The sequence below is a fragment of the Carassius gibelio genome, chromosome B6 (assembly GCF_023724105.1).
Source record: "Carassius gibelio isolate Cgi1373 ecotype wild population from Czech Republic chromosome B6, carGib1.2-hapl.c, whole genome shotgun sequence".
Classification (NCBI taxonomy): Eukaryota; Metazoa; Chordata; class Actinopteri; order Cypriniformes; family Cyprinidae; genus Carassius; species Carassius gibelio.
This window is the reverse complement of record NC_068401.1, coordinates 9,565,512-9,585,476: the sequence shown is the minus strand read 5'-3', so window position 1 is coordinate 9,585,476 and position 19,965 is coordinate 9,565,512. Positions and strand designations below refer to the sequence as shown.

At 35.8% G+C, this 19,965-nt stretch overlaps 1 protein-coding gene and 3 long non-coding RNA genes across 6 annotated transcripts in view; 1 reads left to right on the top strand and 3 right to left on the bottom strand.

Moving 5' to 3' along the window:
• Positions 1 to 777: 777 nt before the first annotated feature.
• Positions 778 to 6,606, bottom strand: LOC127959265 (uncharacterized). Its single transcript, XR_008154231.1, has 3 exons — positions 6,535 to 6,606; positions 5,430 to 5,633; positions 778 to 1,317 (listed from the first exon to the last, which is right to left on the bottom strand). It is a non-coding gene; the product is annotated as an uncharacterized LOC127959265 (long non-coding RNA).
• LOC127959264 (uncharacterized) lies at positions 2,169 to 3,857 on the bottom strand. Its single transcript, XR_008154230.1, has 3 exons — positions 3,807 to 3,857; positions 3,614 to 3,678; positions 2,169 to 2,909 (listed from the first exon to the last, which is right to left on the bottom strand). It is a non-coding gene; the product is annotated as an uncharacterized LOC127959264 (long non-coding RNA).
• LOC127959263 (uncharacterized) lies at positions 3,938 to 5,053 on the bottom strand. The gene is made up of 3 exons (XR_008154229.1): positions 4,885 to 5,053; positions 4,193 to 4,445; positions 3,938 to 4,032 (listed from the first exon to the last, which is right to left on the bottom strand). It is a non-coding gene; the product is annotated as an uncharacterized LOC127959263 (long non-coding RNA).
• Positions 6,607 to 9,135: 2,529 nt separating the features above from the next.
• Positions 9,136 to 19,965, top strand: part of LOC127960243 (beta-1,4 N-acetylgalactosaminyltransferase 1) — a 19,200-nt gene continuing 8,370 nt past the window's right edge. The window contains exons 1-9 of one of the 3 annotated variants that reach the window (XM_052559871.1): positions 9,136 to 9,456; positions 9,735 to 9,880; positions 12,686 to 12,814; positions 14,664 to 14,886; positions 15,213 to 15,389; positions 16,757 to 16,863; positions 19,193 to 19,230; positions 19,312 to 19,492; positions 19,606 to 19,704. In XM_052559871.1, the coding sequence (XP_052415831.1) occupies positions 14,672 to 14,886; positions 15,213 to 15,389; positions 16,757 to 16,863; positions 19,193 to 19,230; positions 19,312 to 19,492; positions 19,606 to 19,704 (817 nt within the window). In that variant the 5' untranslated portion in view covers positions 9,136 to 9,456; positions 9,735 to 9,880; positions 12,686 to 12,814; positions 14,664 to 14,671. The remainder of the gene's footprint in view (positions 9,457 to 9,734; positions 9,881 to 12,685; positions 12,815 to 14,663; positions 14,887 to 15,212; positions 15,390 to 16,756; positions 16,864 to 19,192; positions 19,231 to 19,311; positions 19,493 to 19,605; positions 19,705 to 19,965) is intronic. The other 2 variants (XM_052559872.1, XM_052559870.1) reach the window with 2 other exon arrangements.

Genomic DNA, 19,965 nt, shown 5'->3' with positions numbered 1-19,965 from the left:
ATATTTATTTTATATTTTCACCTCTGGATGGACAGTATATTTATTTTATATTTTCACCTATGGATAGACAGCATATTTAGTTCTCACCTCTGGATGGACAGTATATTTATTTTATAATTTCACCTCTGGATAGACAGCATATTTAGTTCTCACCTCTGGATAGACAGTATATTTATTTTATATTTTCACCTCTGGATGGACAGTATATTTATTTTATATTTTCACCTCTGGATGGACAGTATATTTATTTTATATTTTCACCTCTGGATAGACAGCATATTTAGTTCTCACCTCTGGATAGACAGCATATTTAGTTCTCACCTCTGGATAGACAGCATATTTAGTTATCACCTCTGGATAGACAGTATATTTATTTTATATTTTCACCTCTGGATAGACATATATTTATTTTATAGTTTCACCCATGGATAGACAGCATATTTATTTTCTGTTTTCACCAGTGGATAGACAGCATTCTTTGCAGGCTTAATTGCACACGTATTTTCCGTATTGTCCTTTTACTTTTATGACTTAAAATATATAATATAAAAACTGTGTGCAAATTGAAATATTATCTTTATCATATCTCTTTACATAAAACAATTCTCAATAATATACTTAATATTATAACATCAATAATTCATGCAAACTGCATTCACAAGAACCACCTTGAAAATATATATTGTTCAGATCATATCACTATTTTTTGTGACTTAAATTCAGCCTAGATCAATGGACTATAACGTTTTGTCAATACAACAGACTTGTACATGTTAATGGACCACAGTTTTTTTGCCTTGCCCATTTGGATATTCAATCCTTTATTTTTCTTTTTTTTTGTAAATGTAACCACTTCTGTTTTTAAAATATATACGTAGATTCACATGATCAGACAATTTACCAAACAATCCAGATCAAATAAACACTTCATGGTTTTGCAATATTTATTTGAAATTACACAATCTAATTAGTAAAATTTGTCAAATCTGACCATCAGAATGAAGATGCCACAGTCAGGCCCGTAAGGTTGTGGGGGAAGTCACTATTTCAAGAGAAAATAAAACATGAACAGTTCCAAATAAACTATTGCACACTGTGCACACCACACCTCATTCCTGCCCCCTAAAACTAGCAGTCTGGGCAATGCTCACGAAATTCAGGGTCTGTATAAATCCTTCAAAGGTCTCCACGTCTTCCGTTTCCACAGTACCCCACTGTGTTTGAATTGCACAGCGGGCAGTGATACCGGCTGCAGCACTATGTGCATTTCTGTATTGGTGGTAGCTCCGTCCCTTTACGCACACTAATGTGATTTGCCTTAAAGAAGAGGGTAGTATTAATAGATTGTTTACGTAATAAGTATAGTGACACATATGAAATACCGGTAGTACCTTATAATTCATAAGAGTTTACAAAAATCCAATTAATAACTTTAAAAAAAAAAGAAAAGGAATTGAACAATGTAGGTGAAAAGTTGTGTGTGGTAGATGGACTGTAAAAAATTGTGTGGTAACAAAAAAAAAAAAAAAAACTTATATAAATGTTAACATTCTCCTATACAAAATATGTAAAATGGTTAATGGACTGCATTTAGGCTATATAGCACTTTCAACAGACCCATGGCCACCAAAGCACTTTAAACATCATCATAAACATATTAAACATCAGGCATTTACACCTGCATAGGGAAAAGTACTACTTCAACTAAAAAACAAAAAAACATAGTTAGCTAACAAACTCTCGTGTGCATAGACAACCTAGTATTTTACACTCTAAAAACTGCTGGGTTGAAAACAACCCAATTTGGGTTATTTTGACAACCCAGCGCTGGGTCAAAAAGGGACGAACCCAGCGCTGGGTTGTTTTAACCCAACCAGTTGGGTTATCATATTTAACCCAGCCTGCTGGGTTGCCTTTTTTATGGTTTAAAATGACTATATTGCAGGGTTTAAAAAAACAGAGCGGGTGTTTTTTTTTATCACTGTATTTCAGAAGGAAAACTACTGTATTTAGAAAATGTTCGATATCATTTCGCATGTGCTTGATAAGGCAGCGTTTGTGAGCTCAGCACCGCTCTGCAGCCGTTACCGGAGAAACCCTTACCTCTCCCGCTCTTAGCGCCTCCTGCTGGCAGAAAATATACTCGCAGAGGGCTGCCATGTGGGGAAACAATGCATTTCTACGTTAAAATTAACCCAAATTGAGCTAGGCATTAAACCTACAAATGTTGTTCATTTTAAATATCACTTTTACACACAAATAATAATTATCAAAAGGAAAATATTTATTAAAAACAAGAGAAAAGTCAAAAAGTAACATGTTAGAAGAAATGCAGAAAAGGATGGCATTAACAGCTACAGAGTTCATAAACAAAGCATTGAACATTTGATGAATATAACTTAAGATCAAATGGGACTTTGTTCAGTTGTATATATTGTATAAAAATATACGAAAACACATACAATTAATTTACAATTAGTTAGTTTTTTTTCCAACTATTCTGGCATGACAGTACACAAATAAATCACAACATTAACTTTGATATTATAACCTTTAACAGACGCATGTGTGTGTGTGTGTGTGTGAAAGAATGTGAGCAGGTGTATGAATGACAGAGTGTAAACTTTTCTACTAAACACAGAAAAAGCATTTAACTTTTTTTTTTTAACAAATTATACACTTACAGTTTGTTTCATAGTCCATGAATACAGATCATGCATCACGGTCAATTTTCATGATCTCTTTAGCATAACTGATGTAATCATGAAGAAACCCCATCAGCACAGCATGTGACATCTTCTACATCATCCAGGGAGCGTCCTCCTTTAAAACCACCGCTGTTTAGGGGAAAGAAGATTCTCCTCTCTGACCAGCATTCATCCAGTCACCGCCTGTTCTTCATCAGTGGCCTAAGAGAAACAAATTTGAAAAAATTAAACATTTAATTCAACTATCTATTTTCAGGTAGAGGTGTATTCACATCCGTAAGGATAGGTAAATAATCGGTTTTAAAGTTTCAACACTTTGTGCGGTTGTTTAATGTCTGTCTATCACAGCTCTCATGAAGTCTATAATGGCAGCACTACTGTGAGGACAGGTGATATTGTTTGAATAAATATTGCTTTCAGAAAGCTTCTTTACTGAAACATTAAAACAGACATGACATTCACATACCTCACAATATTCATGTACATGGAGGGCTGCTCTTCAAACCGTTAGTTCACCAAATAATTAAAATGTTCATAATTTACTCTCCTCATGTTTTTCCAGACTCATACAAACCCTGTTCATTTTTTGGAAAACATATGAATATATTTAATATTCTCTTTTTGTGTCCTCCATTGCTGGTCTGGGAGACCAATAATTTATTTTGAATATACATGTTTGCTATCATATAATTTAAGATGTATTCATATATAAATATCAGAATTTACTTCTACAATAACTCTATATTTATGAAGCTTGAAAATACTGATTATCTAAACTATAAATGGATTAACAAATATTATGAGAAAACTAAAAATATATTAATTTATGTTGTAAAGACAGACAAAAGTCTTATAGGTTTGGAATGACTTGAGGGCAAGTAAATGATTTTTTGTGTGAACTTTACCTCTAAGAGCGCAGACCAAGAATAATGACTCTCCAAATCAGACAACTCCAAAGTTGGTTTGATTTCTGCAATAAAAAACACAGACATCAATGGTCTTAATGAAATGAGCACGTAATCACACTGTTGTTGCATCAAAATGTGAAGTAAACTGGCAGGAGACAACAGAAAAATTTATTTTCTAAAAATAACTTACATAAAATCTCAAGGGAATGATGATCTCCCATGTCTCTTGCTTTTAACATCTACAAAAACAAAAAACAAACATTATTTTACTCTTAGTAAAAAAACAACAACTGATAACATGAAATTATGAAGTTTACTTGCCTTAAACGATCTTTCCCTCTCTTCAGAAGAAGCTGAGAAAACCACCTCCTCACTCAAGCAGACTTGTGTGTCCTTAACTCCAGTTAGTTTGAGTTCTGCAAAGAGGGGCATCAATGGTTTCAATAAAATATTAACATATACATACATACATATATAAAATCACACTGTTTTTGCATCAAAATGTGAAGTTAACAGGCAGGACACAACAGAAACATTAATTTTCTAAAAAAAAAAAGTAATAATAATTTAACTTACATCAGTCTCAAAAGAATGAAGTTATCTTGTCTCTGGATTTCAACATCTAAAAAAAACACACATTATTTTAGTCTTAGTAAAAATAAAGATAACTTGATGTTATTCTGAAGTTTACTCTCCTTAAACCGTCTGTCCCTCTCTTCAGAAGAACACCTCCTCCTCATCCTCACACAGGTCTGTGACTCCTCACACAAACAGCTTCTGTGTCTTTAACTCTCAGCGCGAGGACAATGAAGACAGGAGCTGGACAAGTCTGAAACATTACATGTAAAACATACTTTTAACAGTTACCACTTCAACAGCCTCAAAATAATTATTCTAGTCTTTACTACACAATGCCGTTTCCTTTAGGAGACAAACATACATTCAGTTTAACCGCGAAAAAAAAGACAAATTCACATGACCATAACCGTGACCATAACCGTCTGTTAACGCCTCAAAGAGAACAGATAATGTAAAATCTTATGTAAATATGACAAAATACATTCACAGACGATATATTAAAAGTACATCCTCCGTTCAGTAACGTTACATGAGGCAAGACCTCCGTGTCCGAGGCGAAAACCGCGTCCGTTTTTTTTATATAACGTTAAGCTCCTTTGTTTCCGCCTTTCATAAAACCTTCCGCCTTTCATACAACCGGGTAAACAATAAAAGATAACTTTACATTTTAAATATTTAACGTTACTTACCATAGTCTTTCACTCGCTTCTATCACGCTGAGAAAATGGCGGCTGCTCGCACTGGAGACGTACGATTTTGACGTGACGTGCGTGCTCTCCTTCACGTCCGCGTCCTCAACCCAGCCACGCTGGGTTAAAAAAGAGAGTTATTTTCAACCCAAACTTGGGTTAAAACATCCCAAAGTCCTATCCAACGGCCTCAACCCAGCAGTTGGGTTGAAAAAACAACCCAGCGTTTTTTAGAGTGTAGACTATTCTCTACCAAGACTGTTCTATGAAATCTCGTTAACTGGGTACAATCTTCACACATCCAACTGAATAAAAAACATGTTTACAATATTAAATCATACCACTCAAAGAACGATTTAATTGGAAAATCTATTGTAGCAACCTAACGTTAGCTCTAGAATTGAGGCACACCAGAGTTCACTTATACCTTTAAAAAACACGACACAGTACCTTGAAAACAAGACGTTTTTTTTAACTAGCTAGTTTGTGCATTTGAATTCTGACATGACCTATAAATCATCAACAGTTTATTATTTTTTTCTTACCGCTGACATCTACATGGCGTGTTAAAATTGAAAAGTGAATGACGATACGGAAATGACGTCTGCTGTCCATCCACTGGTGTCCAGCCACTGGTGTCTGCAAGAAGTGAGTCTGCGAGGCTGCAGCTGGATGCCTCTCCACAGCCCCACAAGGTAGCCTACGTTGTGTTCGCAGCATAGACCATTTTTGAGGGAATAAAAAAATATCTGAGAGAGAAATAAAATGCCATTATATTAGATATAAATAGTATCTCTTTGTAATTAGCTTATTCATTATCCATCTTATTTTACTCCAAGTTACATTGTCATTGTGCTAAATAAGTTATATGGAGAAAATAAACAATGGAAGTCTCAGCAAAAGTAAACAAATCACAGATAGCAGGAGGTTCATGCTGTCACAGCCACACCTTCTACACTCCCGGAATCGGACACTTACGCCACACCCACTCGTCCCCAATCACCCGAATTCTGAACTCCTGTGCATCATCACCAGAACCACATATAAAGCCATCAGTCACCATCACTCATCGTCTGGTCTTGCACCGATCTCCTCACTTGCCTGAACGCCATTATTAAACCTACCTGAACTCTTGAACCCTCTTCATCCTCGTCAGTCTTCCTGTCCCCATCGTCTTCATCTGAGCACCATCTGGATCACCGTTCACCATAAGGGAAGTTGTGTTGTCACCGTTCTATCCACGTGTCAAGATTCACCTGTGTCTGAAACCTCTGATTCACATTAAACTACCTTATCACTGAATCCTCTGTGTCCTCGTCTGTGTCTGACACATGCAGTGTTGATATTTTTTAATAGTTCACTTATTTCAAAATTTCTGTCTTTAAAGTGGATTGGTGACAGCAGCATTGAACCTACTGTAGTTTATTATGACCATAGGATTGTGGAGTCAATATAATGCCGCATACATATACAAAATAATAAAGTTTCGCAAAAGAAAATAAAGTTTTGCAAATAAAAAAAAAAGCATTGAGAAAAAGTAAATGTGATCTTTGCAAACAAAAATAAAGAATTGCAAAAGAAAATGAAGTAATGTGAGAAAAAAATTGTTTTGCAAACAAAAATAAAGAATTGAGAAATATGTGTACTCACAGTATTTGTACCTAGTCGGTGCTTCCTCATTACACAGAAAACAGCTGCATCCTGATGTTTGCAGAATCGCATCCTTTCAAATGCAAGTGAAAACCAAGTGATTAATGCATAAATAAAAATTACATTTTTATTTACAATGAGATAGGAAGTTTGGGGCAGGCTCTCTGGCTGCCCACATTTGACTGAAACCTGTTTAAATACTTAAAAACAAAACATACAAACTCATTGAGTAGCTAGAACACTTTGACTTCATCTGAAACAAACACATATTATATTTTGGAGGAAAATAGCTCTTTTCATTGAATGATGTCAGATCAAGAGGAGCAATGAAATTAAAATGTGGTAAATGGGTCTTTGTAAGTAAACAGAAGGCAAAATTAAAAAACTTATTTGAAAGGGGAAGTTGTGGCCTATAGTGGTTAGAGAGTTTGACTCCTAACCCTAGAGTTGTGAGTTTTAATCTTGGGCTGGCTATATCGTGACTGAGGTGCCCTTAAAGGGTTAGTTCGCCCCAAAAATGAAAATTATGTCATTAATAACTCACCCTTATGCTGTTCCAAACATGGAAGGCCTCCTTTTATCTTCAGAACACAGTTTAAGATATTTTAGATTTAGTCCGAGAGCTCTCAGTCCCTCCATTGAAGCTGTGTGTACGGTATACTGTCCATGTTCAGAAAGGTAAGAAAAACATCATCAAAGTAGTCCACGTGACATCAGAGGGTCTGTTGGAATTTTTTGAAGCATAGAAAATACATTTTGGTCCAAAAATAGCAAAAACTATGACTTTATTCAGCATTGTCTTCTCTTCCGTGTCTTTTGTGAGAGAGTTTCAAAACAAAGAAGTTTGTGATATCCGGTTCACGAACAAATCATTCGATGTAACCGGATCTTTTTGAACCAGTTCACCAAATCAAACTGAATCATTTTAAACAGTTTGCGTCTCCAATAAGCATTAATCCACAAATGACTTTAAGCTGTTTAATCTTTTTTAATGTGGCTGACATTCCCTCTGAGTTAAAACAAACCAATATCCTGGAGTAATTCATTTACTCAATCAGTACACTGACTGAACTGCTGTGAAAAGAGAACTGAAGATGAACACAGAGCCGAGCCAGATAATGAACAAAACATAGACTCGTTCATGAGCCAAGAACCGTTTCTGTCAGATGTGTCCGATTCGAGAACCGAGGAGCTGATGATACTGCGTATGTGTGATTCAGCGTGAAGCAGACCAACACACAGAGTGTCTGAACCGAACTGATTCTTTTGGTGATTGTTTCTGAACTGATTCTGTGCTAATGTTATGAGCACGGGTAAACCGAAGGCTTGAATCAGGGGCTACCATCGCAAAAGACATTACGTCGAGGGCAAAAGAACCAGTGAAGCGTTTACTTCAACCGGTTTATTGAATTGAAATGTTCGAAAGATCGACTGCTGCAAAAAAAAAAAATGATGCAAAACCGATGCAACCGGTTCTTGACTTGTGAAAGAGTCAATCTTACGTTCATTATCTGGCTCGGCTCTGTGTTCATCTTCAGTTCTCTCTTCACAGCAATTCAGTCAGTGTACTGATTGAGTAAATGAATTACACCGGAATATTGGTTTGTTTCAACTCAGAGGGAGTGTCAGTCATATTAAACAAGTTAACAGCTTAAGTCATTTGTGGATTAATGCTTTTTGGAGATGCAAACCACTTAAAACGATTCAGTTCGATTTGGTGAACTGGTTCAAAAAGATCCGGTTACATCGAATGATTCGTTTGCGAACCGGATATCACAAACTGCTTTGTTTTTAACTCTCTCTCACAACAGAGGAGACAATGATGAATAAAGTCGTAGTTTTTGCTTCAAAAAATTCTAACTGATGTCACATGGACTACTTTGAAGATGTTTTTCTTACCTTTCTGGACATGGACAGTATACCGTTCACACAGCTTCAATGGAGGGACTGAGCTCTTGGACTAAATCTAAAATATCTTAAACTGTCTTCTGAAGATAAAAGGCGGTCTCACGGTTTAGAACGACATGAGGGTCAGTTATTAATGACATTTTGTTGTTTGGGTGAACTATCCCTTTAAATAAGTAGGCTTTTAATAAATTAAATAAATAGAGAATTAGCCTGCTTCCATTTAGTTAGATATGACTCTTCATCTGAATTAGAAAAAAGCTCTTCTGGTCTTTAGTGATGCGACAACGTTTGAGCATACCCGTAATATCTGAGCGAGAGCAGCGCCAATTCATAAAAGAACAATGTAGGATATAATTAAATGCACGCTTCCAGTTTTCTATGAGTGAAGAAAATCCGCTCGCGAGTGGTGAGATTTGTCCTCGCTCATTACATGGATCACGTAACATTATGCGCTCTGGATATTTGTCATATATCACGCTATAGAAACCGCCTAAAATAAAGTGTAAAGAGGAGAAGAAAGCGGCCATAGGCATGCAGCTGCCTACACATGCCAGGATCCGACAGTTAAAAATGTACTAAAACAAACCTATAGCAAGATCTGGAAGGGTGGGGCACCTGGGGTGGTCAGCCAGATTTCGGGAGGGGGGGTCGGGGGTGCACCCCTAGCTACCAAGTAGATGCGCTCATGATGTGCGAGAAATCTAGTTAATTTCCCAACAAAAAAACAGTCTCCATTAAGATCATTAAGCATTTATAAACCCTTGTGCTGAGCCTGAGCGGCAGTCGTTAAGGTGTTGTGAAGCTGCATACTCTCTCCTCCTCCTGAGCGCCGCAGCCCTCCATCGCTATTCACTGAAGGGGTAGCCCGACTCCTTTCCGCTCTCCTTCATTCTGTCTCAGAGGTGGATGCCATGCCATCGGGATTTCTCAATTTATCAGCTCTTTGCGTCCACATGACAAGCGCGCCGGAGGTATTTTAAGGGTAGGGGATCCCTCTTGGTTACGACATTACGGGTAAGATTTATCTGAACGTGTTCGGGTGCTCATCCGCCCTGTTGTGATTAGCATCGATATCATTTTCTCAGTTATTTACGGCACATTTATTTGTTTCTGCCGCACGATTGAGTGAATCTAATTAAACATGCACAGCTAAATTGATCGCCACTTACTCTGTGTTTTTTTAATTATGGATTTGCTTATTTGGGTATATTTCTAATGGAATTATGGCTCTGCATTGCCTGATGTAATTATCTGTTCATGTGACATATGGCGTCATTTGTATTGTTGTACAGGCGGCAGAATGGGCATAAGACAGAGGCAATGATGAGTACGCCCGTTATCGTGTCCCTTAATGGCTATTGACTATTTGCCAAGGCTTTGAACGACTTCTGTCTCGAAGGCCAACGGTACATGCTGTCAGCTGTTCGGCCTGTGTGAGGTAGCTATAGCTGTAGTTTACTGTCTTCTGTATAGATAGACACATCAGTATGATGAGCCGGAGGGAAGTCGTTTTTATCTCTGGAGCCATGGATGAAAGTGCAGGGGAATGTTTTATTCACCGCGTTAGTTGCGCAATGTTTTTCCCGTTTGTATTTGATTGTTTACAAATGTCTTCAAAACCAAAACATCTAATTCTGTTGATGAATTCATCTGTTATATATATATATATATATATATATATATATATATATATATATATATATATATATATATATATATATATATATATATATATATATTTTTTTTTTTTTTCTAAATAATTGTATCAGCTGACAGCGACTAACTGTTGATTTCCTTTTCATGCAAACATTTTTAAGTTGTTGAATATTCCACATTTACCAAGGTGGTAATGAATTAAAAGGATATTCTTGAAGTTCAGAAAAGGCCTTTTCACTTTATAGAAATATATTTTTGTTGTAGAGATGAAGACAATTGAATTGTGTCTTAAAATAAATTTTACATCCTTGTTATATTTTAGATTATTATAATCAGGATACTGCATAAACCACCTCATCGTTAGTAATCTCAGATCATGTGAAGACTGAATATTGCAATTAGCTATAGGCATTGCTTGGTAGTAACTGATTACATGTAATCTGGATTATGTAATCAGATTCCAAAAATGAAATACTTGTAATTAGATTAAATTACATTTTAAAATATTTACAGGATTACATCATTAGTTACTATTTACAAATAGCAATAAATTATTAATAATTTAATGATTCTACCTAATTCCTTTTTCCTCTTTAGTGTTCCTTTCTAAAATAGCCTACTGGTTATACACACTGAATGTCTTTCTGTTTTGTCCACATTCACATAATCATTTGGTTTAAGAAGAATCTCAACATAGATTATCCAATTTAAATCAATGCAATAAACGAGATAGTTGTAATCTAAAAGTAGTCTGATTACATTACTTAAAATGTTTAACTAAAATGTGTAATTACTAACTACAAATTTTGACATAGTAGCTGAACAACAAGTAATCCTCTCATCTCTTGCTATGCACCACAGGAAATGTTGGGTCATCATGTTGGGTTATCACTAGTTTCTTTAACAGTATACTCAAGAGAGAAACTCAGAATACAACCTTTGACATTTGTATAATAATGATAATATATATCACTCAGCATAATATTAAGCATTTATTATTAAAAGTAAATGATGAAAAAAGTTAATTGAAAAATATGATGTAAATGGTTTCAATGTAGCTGCAAAAAATTACAGCTCACACACACACACACACACACACACACACATGTACTGGTGGTTTACGTATCTCTCCATAATGGTTTTTATGCTGTAGCATACAAACAGTATTTTCTATCACCATACACCTACCCTACACCTAAACCTACACTTTACAGAAAAATGTGTGCATTTTTAGACTTAAAAAAAACTAAATTTTTCAAGTATGTTTTTAATCCTTTTGAATTACACGGACATAGGCAGTGTCCTCACAAACTACCTTCACATTGTAAAACCTCTGTCCATGTCATACAAATTTGTGTCCCCATAAACCACCCGAACCAGAGCACAAACAAACAGGTATATATATTCCCATCCAAACCACCCCTACTTCCTCTCCACAGGTTGGTGTGTTTTCACAATCCTGGATGATGATGTAACTTACTATTTAAAATCATTAACCAAATGATTTTGTTTGATATTAGCTGAATAGTGTATCTTGTGTAAAATCTTTTTTTTTTTTTAAATGGCGACTACTGTGTCAACATTTTCAAATGATAAAGCCTGGCATTTGGTCCTTTTCCTCATGAAATATTGCATTCAGAAGTCTTATGAATATATAGTGAATGAGTACATTTTTAGAAATAAAGGTTGCAAAATGGGGGTTTCACAGTTTGAATAACCCTTTTCCACAAAAAACAACCTTCATTGATGTTAAAGGTTCATCCTGGAACCACAGATCCAAATAAAGAACCTTTGTAAAGAGTGTACATTGGAATGTTTTATGTACAGTAATGAATATAACAAGCTCAGGGCTAGGGACAAGTGTTGTTTAAATTTGACTGATATAGATACTGATACTGCCTATACTGATACTGTTACTTCTCTCTACAATTTGGTGCAAAAAAAGGATGTGAAAAGACATTTCAAGTTATTTTATTACTGCTGAACGTCAGTACTGCAGTTTGTAAATGCCTCTAAGCAAACAGAAAAGATACATGAAACATACATTTTTTTAATAAAAATTCCCTTCAAAGTGAGAAAGAGATTTCCTCATCATAATTTGTGGAGGGGGGGTTTGTTTTTTTAGACATTATTCAAAAATATATAATTATGTTTGATAATGCAGTAAACTTTTGTTTTTAGAATGGGGCAATAATAGCTTACACAAAGCACAAGGTTGATTTTGTGAGCTGTATTTGAGGAAGTCTTATGTGTTTTTTAAATGGCGACTACTGTGTCAACATTTTCAAATGATAAAGCCTGGCATTTGGTCCTTTTCCTCATGAAATATTGCATTCAGAAGTCTTATGAATATATAGTGAATGAGTAAATTTTTAGAAATAAAGGTTGCAAAATGGGGGTTTCACAGTTTGAATAACCCTTTTCCACAAAAAACAACCTTCATTGATGTTAAAGGTTCATCCTGGAACCACAGATCCAAATAAAGAACCTTTGTAAAGAGTGTACATTGGAATGTTTTATGTACAGTAATGAATACAGTAAATGAACGCCTACAACTGACATGACTAAGGTTTTTTTTCTACCTCAGCAGATGGAGAGAGCCCTCCATCAACCTTATCAGCTACTGACAGTCAGATCAAGATTGAGCCAATCAGTACCATGGACCTTTAGGAGCAGTAATGGCAACTTGCTGTACCTCTCGCTCTGATTTGATAGAGTAAGTGTATTATGATGTGTTTGTGGAATCATTAAAGTGCTTCCATCCACATTATTATTAAGTGAAGGGAAGTCAAGGGAAGGCGAATTAAGAAATTGAATTGAAGTGAATGCTTCATTATTTCATTTAAAAGTGATATATCATAAAAATTTGACTTTTCTAAGTGTTAAGTGCTATAATCAGGTCCCCGGTGCATCTACCAACCAAGGAAATGAGAAAAAGATTAACCCAGTAACTTTGTTTTGGTAAGCCTGTTTCTGCAAGCGTCTGAGAAAACGAGCGTGTCTGATTTTGCTCCCTAAGTGACGTGGAAAAGAGATCTCATTATAATATTACTGCCCCTTAATATGTAAAAATTGCAAGTGACAACGATGTAGCAGCTTTAATGCCATGGTGAAAGTTTGAGCAAAACATACTAACTGTTCTGCCTTTGGCTGCACAGACGAGCACAAAACACTGTTTAGAGTCCCAGCCTCAGTGGAGACAACACAGCATTGGATTTATTGATTTATTTACTGTACATTGCTGCTACCACACAGATCTAAAATAACCATGTGATTTATTTCCCAGCAGTTTACCTTAACAGACATAACTGACTGTTTTTGAAACTTGTGTGTTTTTAACATAACTCCTATGTGAAAGATAACTTAGTTTAGCCATTTTCTGTCCGTGTGCTTTGGATTTGTTTGCTCAGAAAACCGTATATATATATGAAGAGTTTTAAACTCATATGGTTTAAAATACATGATTTCAGCACAATAAACAGGATAATCAGAACCAAAACAGATGTTTTTAGCAGGCTTCCCAGCTGTAATGAAGCAGCTCTATTCTGGAAAAGAGGATTGAGAGCAGCAGCTCATTTGCATTTAAAGAGACAGGCATGAAAAAAGAGTGTGTTTTCTGCTTCCACTCAAAATAGGCATTTTCAAAATGATATAAGTATAAGTACTGTGGAGTATTTTGAGCAGAAACTTCACAGCCTGATTCCAGGGACACAAGAGACTTATGCTGGGTACACACCAAAAGATAATCAGGCTGATTTTGGGCCGATTTCGCCCCTTCCGACAATCCTAGCTATGTCTTGATCATATTGATGGTTCTACAGACTATTTTATCAGATTTTCCCTTGGTGTGGGGTGTGTTAAGAGTGACCAAACCTGATCAGAAGAATGTCGGAGCAGCCCCGATCACGAATCGTAAATATTAAAAGTTTAATATTTACGATTAGAAATCCTGATGTGTGGATCCAAACGCATGGACGCTCTGGAGATTGTCAACTGAAACGAAACAATATTCAATCAGAAAGCAAGATGATGGAAGATGGAAGCAGGCATGACGTAGCACAAAGTGAAATTGATGTGGACAGCTGAGATGGAGGATCAGCTTGTTGATTTGTGCCAACATCACGAATGTTTATACAATGTGTCCTGTAAAAAATAATTCCAAACACTATCATTTCAATTTCTTCCTGCATATCGTCTGTCATGCTTATTCTGAAGTCTCGCAAGATTTAGTGAGATTTCCTGTGTTCACAGTTGAGACTCTCTGAAAATCTGTTCATGTGTGGTGTGCTGTTTTTGTCACATCATGGCATACCACACACTATAGGAGCAAAATATAGGATTTTCTATTCTTATGTTTGTGGTCTATCACATTTTAAAAATCTTATAAGATGTGAAAACTCTTTTGGTGTGTACTCAGCATTATATTACATTTCGTAAAAAAGAGGCATAAAAAGTCTCCTTTAAGAGAAAGCTAATTTGTGTTAAACCCCTTTTGTTTTTGTACAAATTAATTTAATTACACTGAAGGAAGTTTCAACAGTGTTGTGTTTCTGTTTGTGTCGTAGCTTTTAGCATGCGTTCCCTACGTAAGACTGTGCTGTTAGCTCTGGTAGCATCAGTGGTGCTGGTTTTGGCAGTGCTACATTCCTGGCCCACACGGGTCTACAGCACTGTGGATGTCCGGTACAGACTGGGTCCTGGAGCTGAGCGGCTGCTGGAGGAGAGACTTCCTGAATCGGATCCCAGCACCAGCACCATCCCTTACAGAGTGAGGGAGAGTGTGGCCAGGTCAGTTAGTCAGTAGCTATTTATTTGAAATGGAAACCTTTAATTTCATTAGAAGTGTGAATTTTTTGAAAATTTAATGTAATCCTTGCAGTATACAATAATATATTTCTCTTTGAAAACCAAAAATGTAATGACCATAAACTTTTAAAGTTATTCAGAAAACTACTAATCTGTAAGCGTCACATTAAATTCTGTACATGAATTTATTTTGTTAACTAAGAAGTGACACGTTGATGTATATTTGTACACAGAGACTGTCTACTGTCACCCGGAGGATGCAAACATTTTCCTTCCGGTCAAAAATAACTCTCCTCCTCTTTCACAAGGCTTTTGGCTCGCAACGGGTGTATTTGTGAAGGAGAAAGCAGAGGGGTCAACCTGCCCTTTGCTCAGCTATTGTTCCCTAGAGTGTCTGCCCATCCCCTGCACACTGCCTTCCAGGCCTCCCAGCTCCATGAGATGAAGAAACGGCGCGCCAAAGAGTATCAGAGCTTCCAAATGAGGTGCATTTAATCATTTTATGCAAGTGCTAGTGTTCAGCTGTTTGATTCATAAATCTATATCGCTGTTGAAAAAATCAGCATATTCTGGTTAGGTATGTTTTGAAACATTACAGCTGGTTTGAACTGATTTAAGCTGGTACTTAGCTGGTTATGAGAGTGTTGAAGCTGATCATGTGCTGGTCCAAAGCAACTAGTTCCTGCTCAGGACCAGCTCATATCCAGCTTATAACAAGCTCAGGGCTAGGGACAAGTGTTGTTTAAATTTGACTGATATCGATACTGATACTGCCTATACTGATACTGTTACTTCTCTCTACAATTTGGTGCAAAAAAAGGATGTGAAAAGACATTTCAAGTTATTTTATTACTGCTGAACGTCAGTACTGCAGTTTGTAAATGCCTCTAAGCAAACAGAAAAGATACATGAAACATAATTTTTTTTTATAAAAATTCCCTTCAAAGTGAGAAAGAGATTTCCTCATCATAATTTGTGGAGGGGGGTTTGTTTTTTAGACATTATTCAAAAATATATAATTATGTTTGATCATGCAGTAAACTTTTGTTTTTAGAATGGGGCAATAATAGCTTACACAAAGCACAAGGTTGATTTTGTGAGCTGTATTTGAGGCAGTCTTATGTGTGTGCGCTTTAAATGTGTATGAGCACAATGTCAAAAGCACGGGAGTGCAAAGTGGTTTAAATTTCCACTGTGCAGTGTGCAGCTTGCTTGTAGTGCTGACACAATGTGATGGTTTGAAGCCATTTGTACATTTTGAGAGGGAAAGAGCGTGCAGAAATTAAATCACACTAAATTAAATCTCAGAAAGTTTTCTAATTACTTTGTAAGTTATTTAATAAAGAAATCTGAATCGTAACTTACCTTTAGCATTACAACTATTTTACCTGTGCTGGACAGAGATTGAGATGGTGCCTCTGCATGTTATGTCAAACCTCTCACAGCAGGCGTGAAGTCAGTTTGAGATTGGTGTGTGAGATCAGCTTCTAATTTGCCATTAACTCCGAAGTATATAGAGATAAAACAACGCAAGTATTGATAAGAGTTTTGATTGACCTGAAGCTTATCGGTAGTCCGGTACTGACACAACTACATACCGGTCCAAAAAATACTGGTTCTCTGTATCCATCGCTGTTCAGGACCAGCTTAAACCAGCTCATGACCAACCAAGGACCAGCTTATATCAGCTCACTAGCTAGCATACTTCAAAATATACCTAACCAGCATATGCTGTTTTCTCAATATTATAAAAGTTATTAAATGAATTCTGTATATGCAGAGAATGTCTGATCTTGAAGATTTATTTTATGGTTTTAGTTTTAGTTAATGATAGTAACCCTGGTTTGTATAGGTCGCAGACCCCAGCTGATCTACTGATTGTAGCTGAAGCTAACAACCCTCTGCAGTACCCAACACAGGGAGTGGAGGTTCGGCCTCTTAAAACTATCCTTATACCAGGTATTACACTTCTTGTTCCTAGTAAGATTTACGTATTGCCATGTGACTGAAGAACTGTGATGAGACTAAGCATTATAATAATAAATCTTTAATATAATATAAAGAATATTACGGTCAATATTAAATAAGATTTACAACCCATGGTCTTAACACTTAAAGGGGACCTATTATGCTTTTTGACTTGTTCAACTTTAGTTAGTCTGTAATGTTGCTGTTTGAGCATAAAAAAGGTCTGCAAAGTTACAAAGTCCACTTCAAAAGGAGATATTTTATTTAACAGAAATAACTTTTCAAAAGCTACAATGAATGACTCGTTTTGACTACAAGTTTTCTCCTTGTTTAATTGAAGAAAATTCTGGCACATCCAACTGTTAATTTCATCAATGCATTGGCAGAGGTAGTCAATGGGGCTGTGTTCATTTGGCGATAAAGCTAGGTAAATCTGGGTAACATAAGCAGAACTGTGATGGCAATTTGATTCTTTCTCATTAAGAACTTAGTGGGAGCATATACAGGCTAAACAAGAGCTGTGCAGGATTTGAGCTTTGTGGGACTCCACCTGTAATGGACGTCCACTTACACTTATGCTCTCCTATACTCACATAATAACCTCTCTCTCTTTTAAGTATGACCTGAGCCATTTAAGCAACATCACAGAAAGCCAGACCTAGTTTTCCAGTCTCTCTAGAAGAGGATCAATAGCGTCTAACACAGCACTAAGATCTAGTAGTTCCAGCACTGATATTTTGCCAGAATCAGAATTAAAGTGAATATCATTTATTATCGTAATGACTGCTGTCTCGGTCAGAAACTAGATTGAAAATAGTCCAGGTACCCATTTGAGTTTAAGTACTTGTTCAGCTGATTAAAAACTACCTTTTCAATAATCTTGCCTATAAAACGAAGACTTGATTTTGTTCTATAGTTGCTCAGTGTGGTATTATCAAGATCAGGAGCACTGATGGTATTTTTTAACTAGGGGGCAAGCTGTCAAGCAGTCAGATTTTTTCAGTCCAGAAAAATCACCAGCTCAGTCATATACGATAGTGCAGGTGCATCTAAAAAAAAGGTCTTTATTTTTTTGTAATAATAATAATAAATAAAAAAAACGTTCTTTTATTCTACATTCATTGCACACAAACTGAAAAATTTCAAGATTTATTTGTTTTAATTCTGATGATTACAATTTACAGCTTAGGAAAATTACAAATTAAAAAATTAAAACTGCAATGAAATGTGTGTGTTTTAACAGAAATTTAGCCACAGTAATTACCTCCAATGGGCCTGGATTGTTTTTCTTTGTGTGTGTGTGTGTGTGTGTTTCTTTGATTTTAGTGATATATGCAGCGATATTGTGATATATGTTTATGCTGAATAATAATGTGAAGCTCACAACTGAGAACTGAGAGCATGTTATTAAATAAAAATAAAAAAATCTCCAAAAGACATGAATAAACAATGAATATACAAAACAAAAGAATAAAAAAGAAATTACATTTTATTATCAAAAGCATATCAATTATTAACAAATTATAACACACATGCACACACACCGAAACTTGTTGTTAATGCTTCCCTGCAACTTTATCAGAATGTTTTCACAGCTGTAAAACTACATGCTATTTTAATGTAGCTGTTTTTGAAGCAGTTAAACTTTCAGTTTTGCTATTAGTAGAGATGCAGTAGCCGGACACTGTTGTAGGTGCTCAGGTAATTCACACAGGTTCTAATAATAATAAATACTAATACTTAACACATTTCAAACAACTGCATTAGCCTATTCTGCATATCAATTGCCCAAGCCTCTGTTATTAGCTCTAAAATTATGTCTTATATTTAGGTTTATGATTAGATAAACAAGATAACACACAAGAGCATTTTAAGGACAAAACGTGACAAATGTCTTGAAATAAAGCATGAACAATCTCATGAGGTGTGATAATAGTAGTTTAAGTGGAATAATTGATTCTGTGGTGTTGAATTGTTAGACAAATAATGCATAATGATAATGCAGCGACAACCCTGGAGTCAGTTATTGCTAACTTAATTAAACAGTCTTCTCTGTTCTCAAAGGAGTGAAGAACTACTTTAATCTGAAATGACTGCATGCAAGCAGACCGACTTTGTACTTTGTACTTCTTGTGAATACTGCAATGGTTTCTTTGGATTACAGTTCATTTTTATTTGCTGTTTTGGGGTCTTAATAATATATATTAACAGGGAAGTAAAGCCCCAACATTTTATTTGCCTATTTCACATCCCCCAATTTTATTTATTTTTTTGCCTATTTCACTTCCTGCACTGAATACATGGCTGTTATGTATTTCAGGTTTGGCCTTAAAAGAGCTGCCCCGAGATGTATATACTGTAAGTGATATTATGAATAATTTGTGTCTATTTGTGGTGTGGATGCTTCCTGAACACTATGTTTTTCATCTTTCTCTGTAGATGAACTTTTCAGCATCACTGGGCACATTTAATGTTGCAGCAGAGGTAGAGGGGGTAAAGGTCAGGGGTGATGGCGAGATGCACATGACCCTGAGCAGCACCCTTTTGTCCAGTCTGAATCGACAGCTCCAGTTTATCACATATACTAACACACTGTTCCACCCCAGCACAGCTGACACAGGTATGCAGCTTCTGGGTAATTCTTGTAAAAAATACTTATCCCAAATGTACATTTAAACTCAGGACTGGATAATCTTTATTTTGATATGTAGTTTTTATGTGCTTGTGATTCAGTGCAGTTAGACACAGAAGGACATCAAGCTCTTTTTACCATCAAGATCCGTCATGGAATAACACCCAAACTCTACAACACAGGCTCTGATGCAGATAAAGGTAAATACATCATTGCTGTTATTGTTACATAAATACATTTAATTTGTAGTACTGACATTTTTTACTAAAACTAGCTAAATAGAACACAAATCTAAAATAAAAATACAAACACAAATCTAAAATTATTTTTTTTTTAATAAATAAATCATAAAAGCCCACCAAAAAAGCTAATTCAAAATATTCAGATATAAAATTATATAAATAATATCAAAATAACCTGTGCAAAGATGCAAAATCAGAAGTAAAGTAAATTAGTAAATT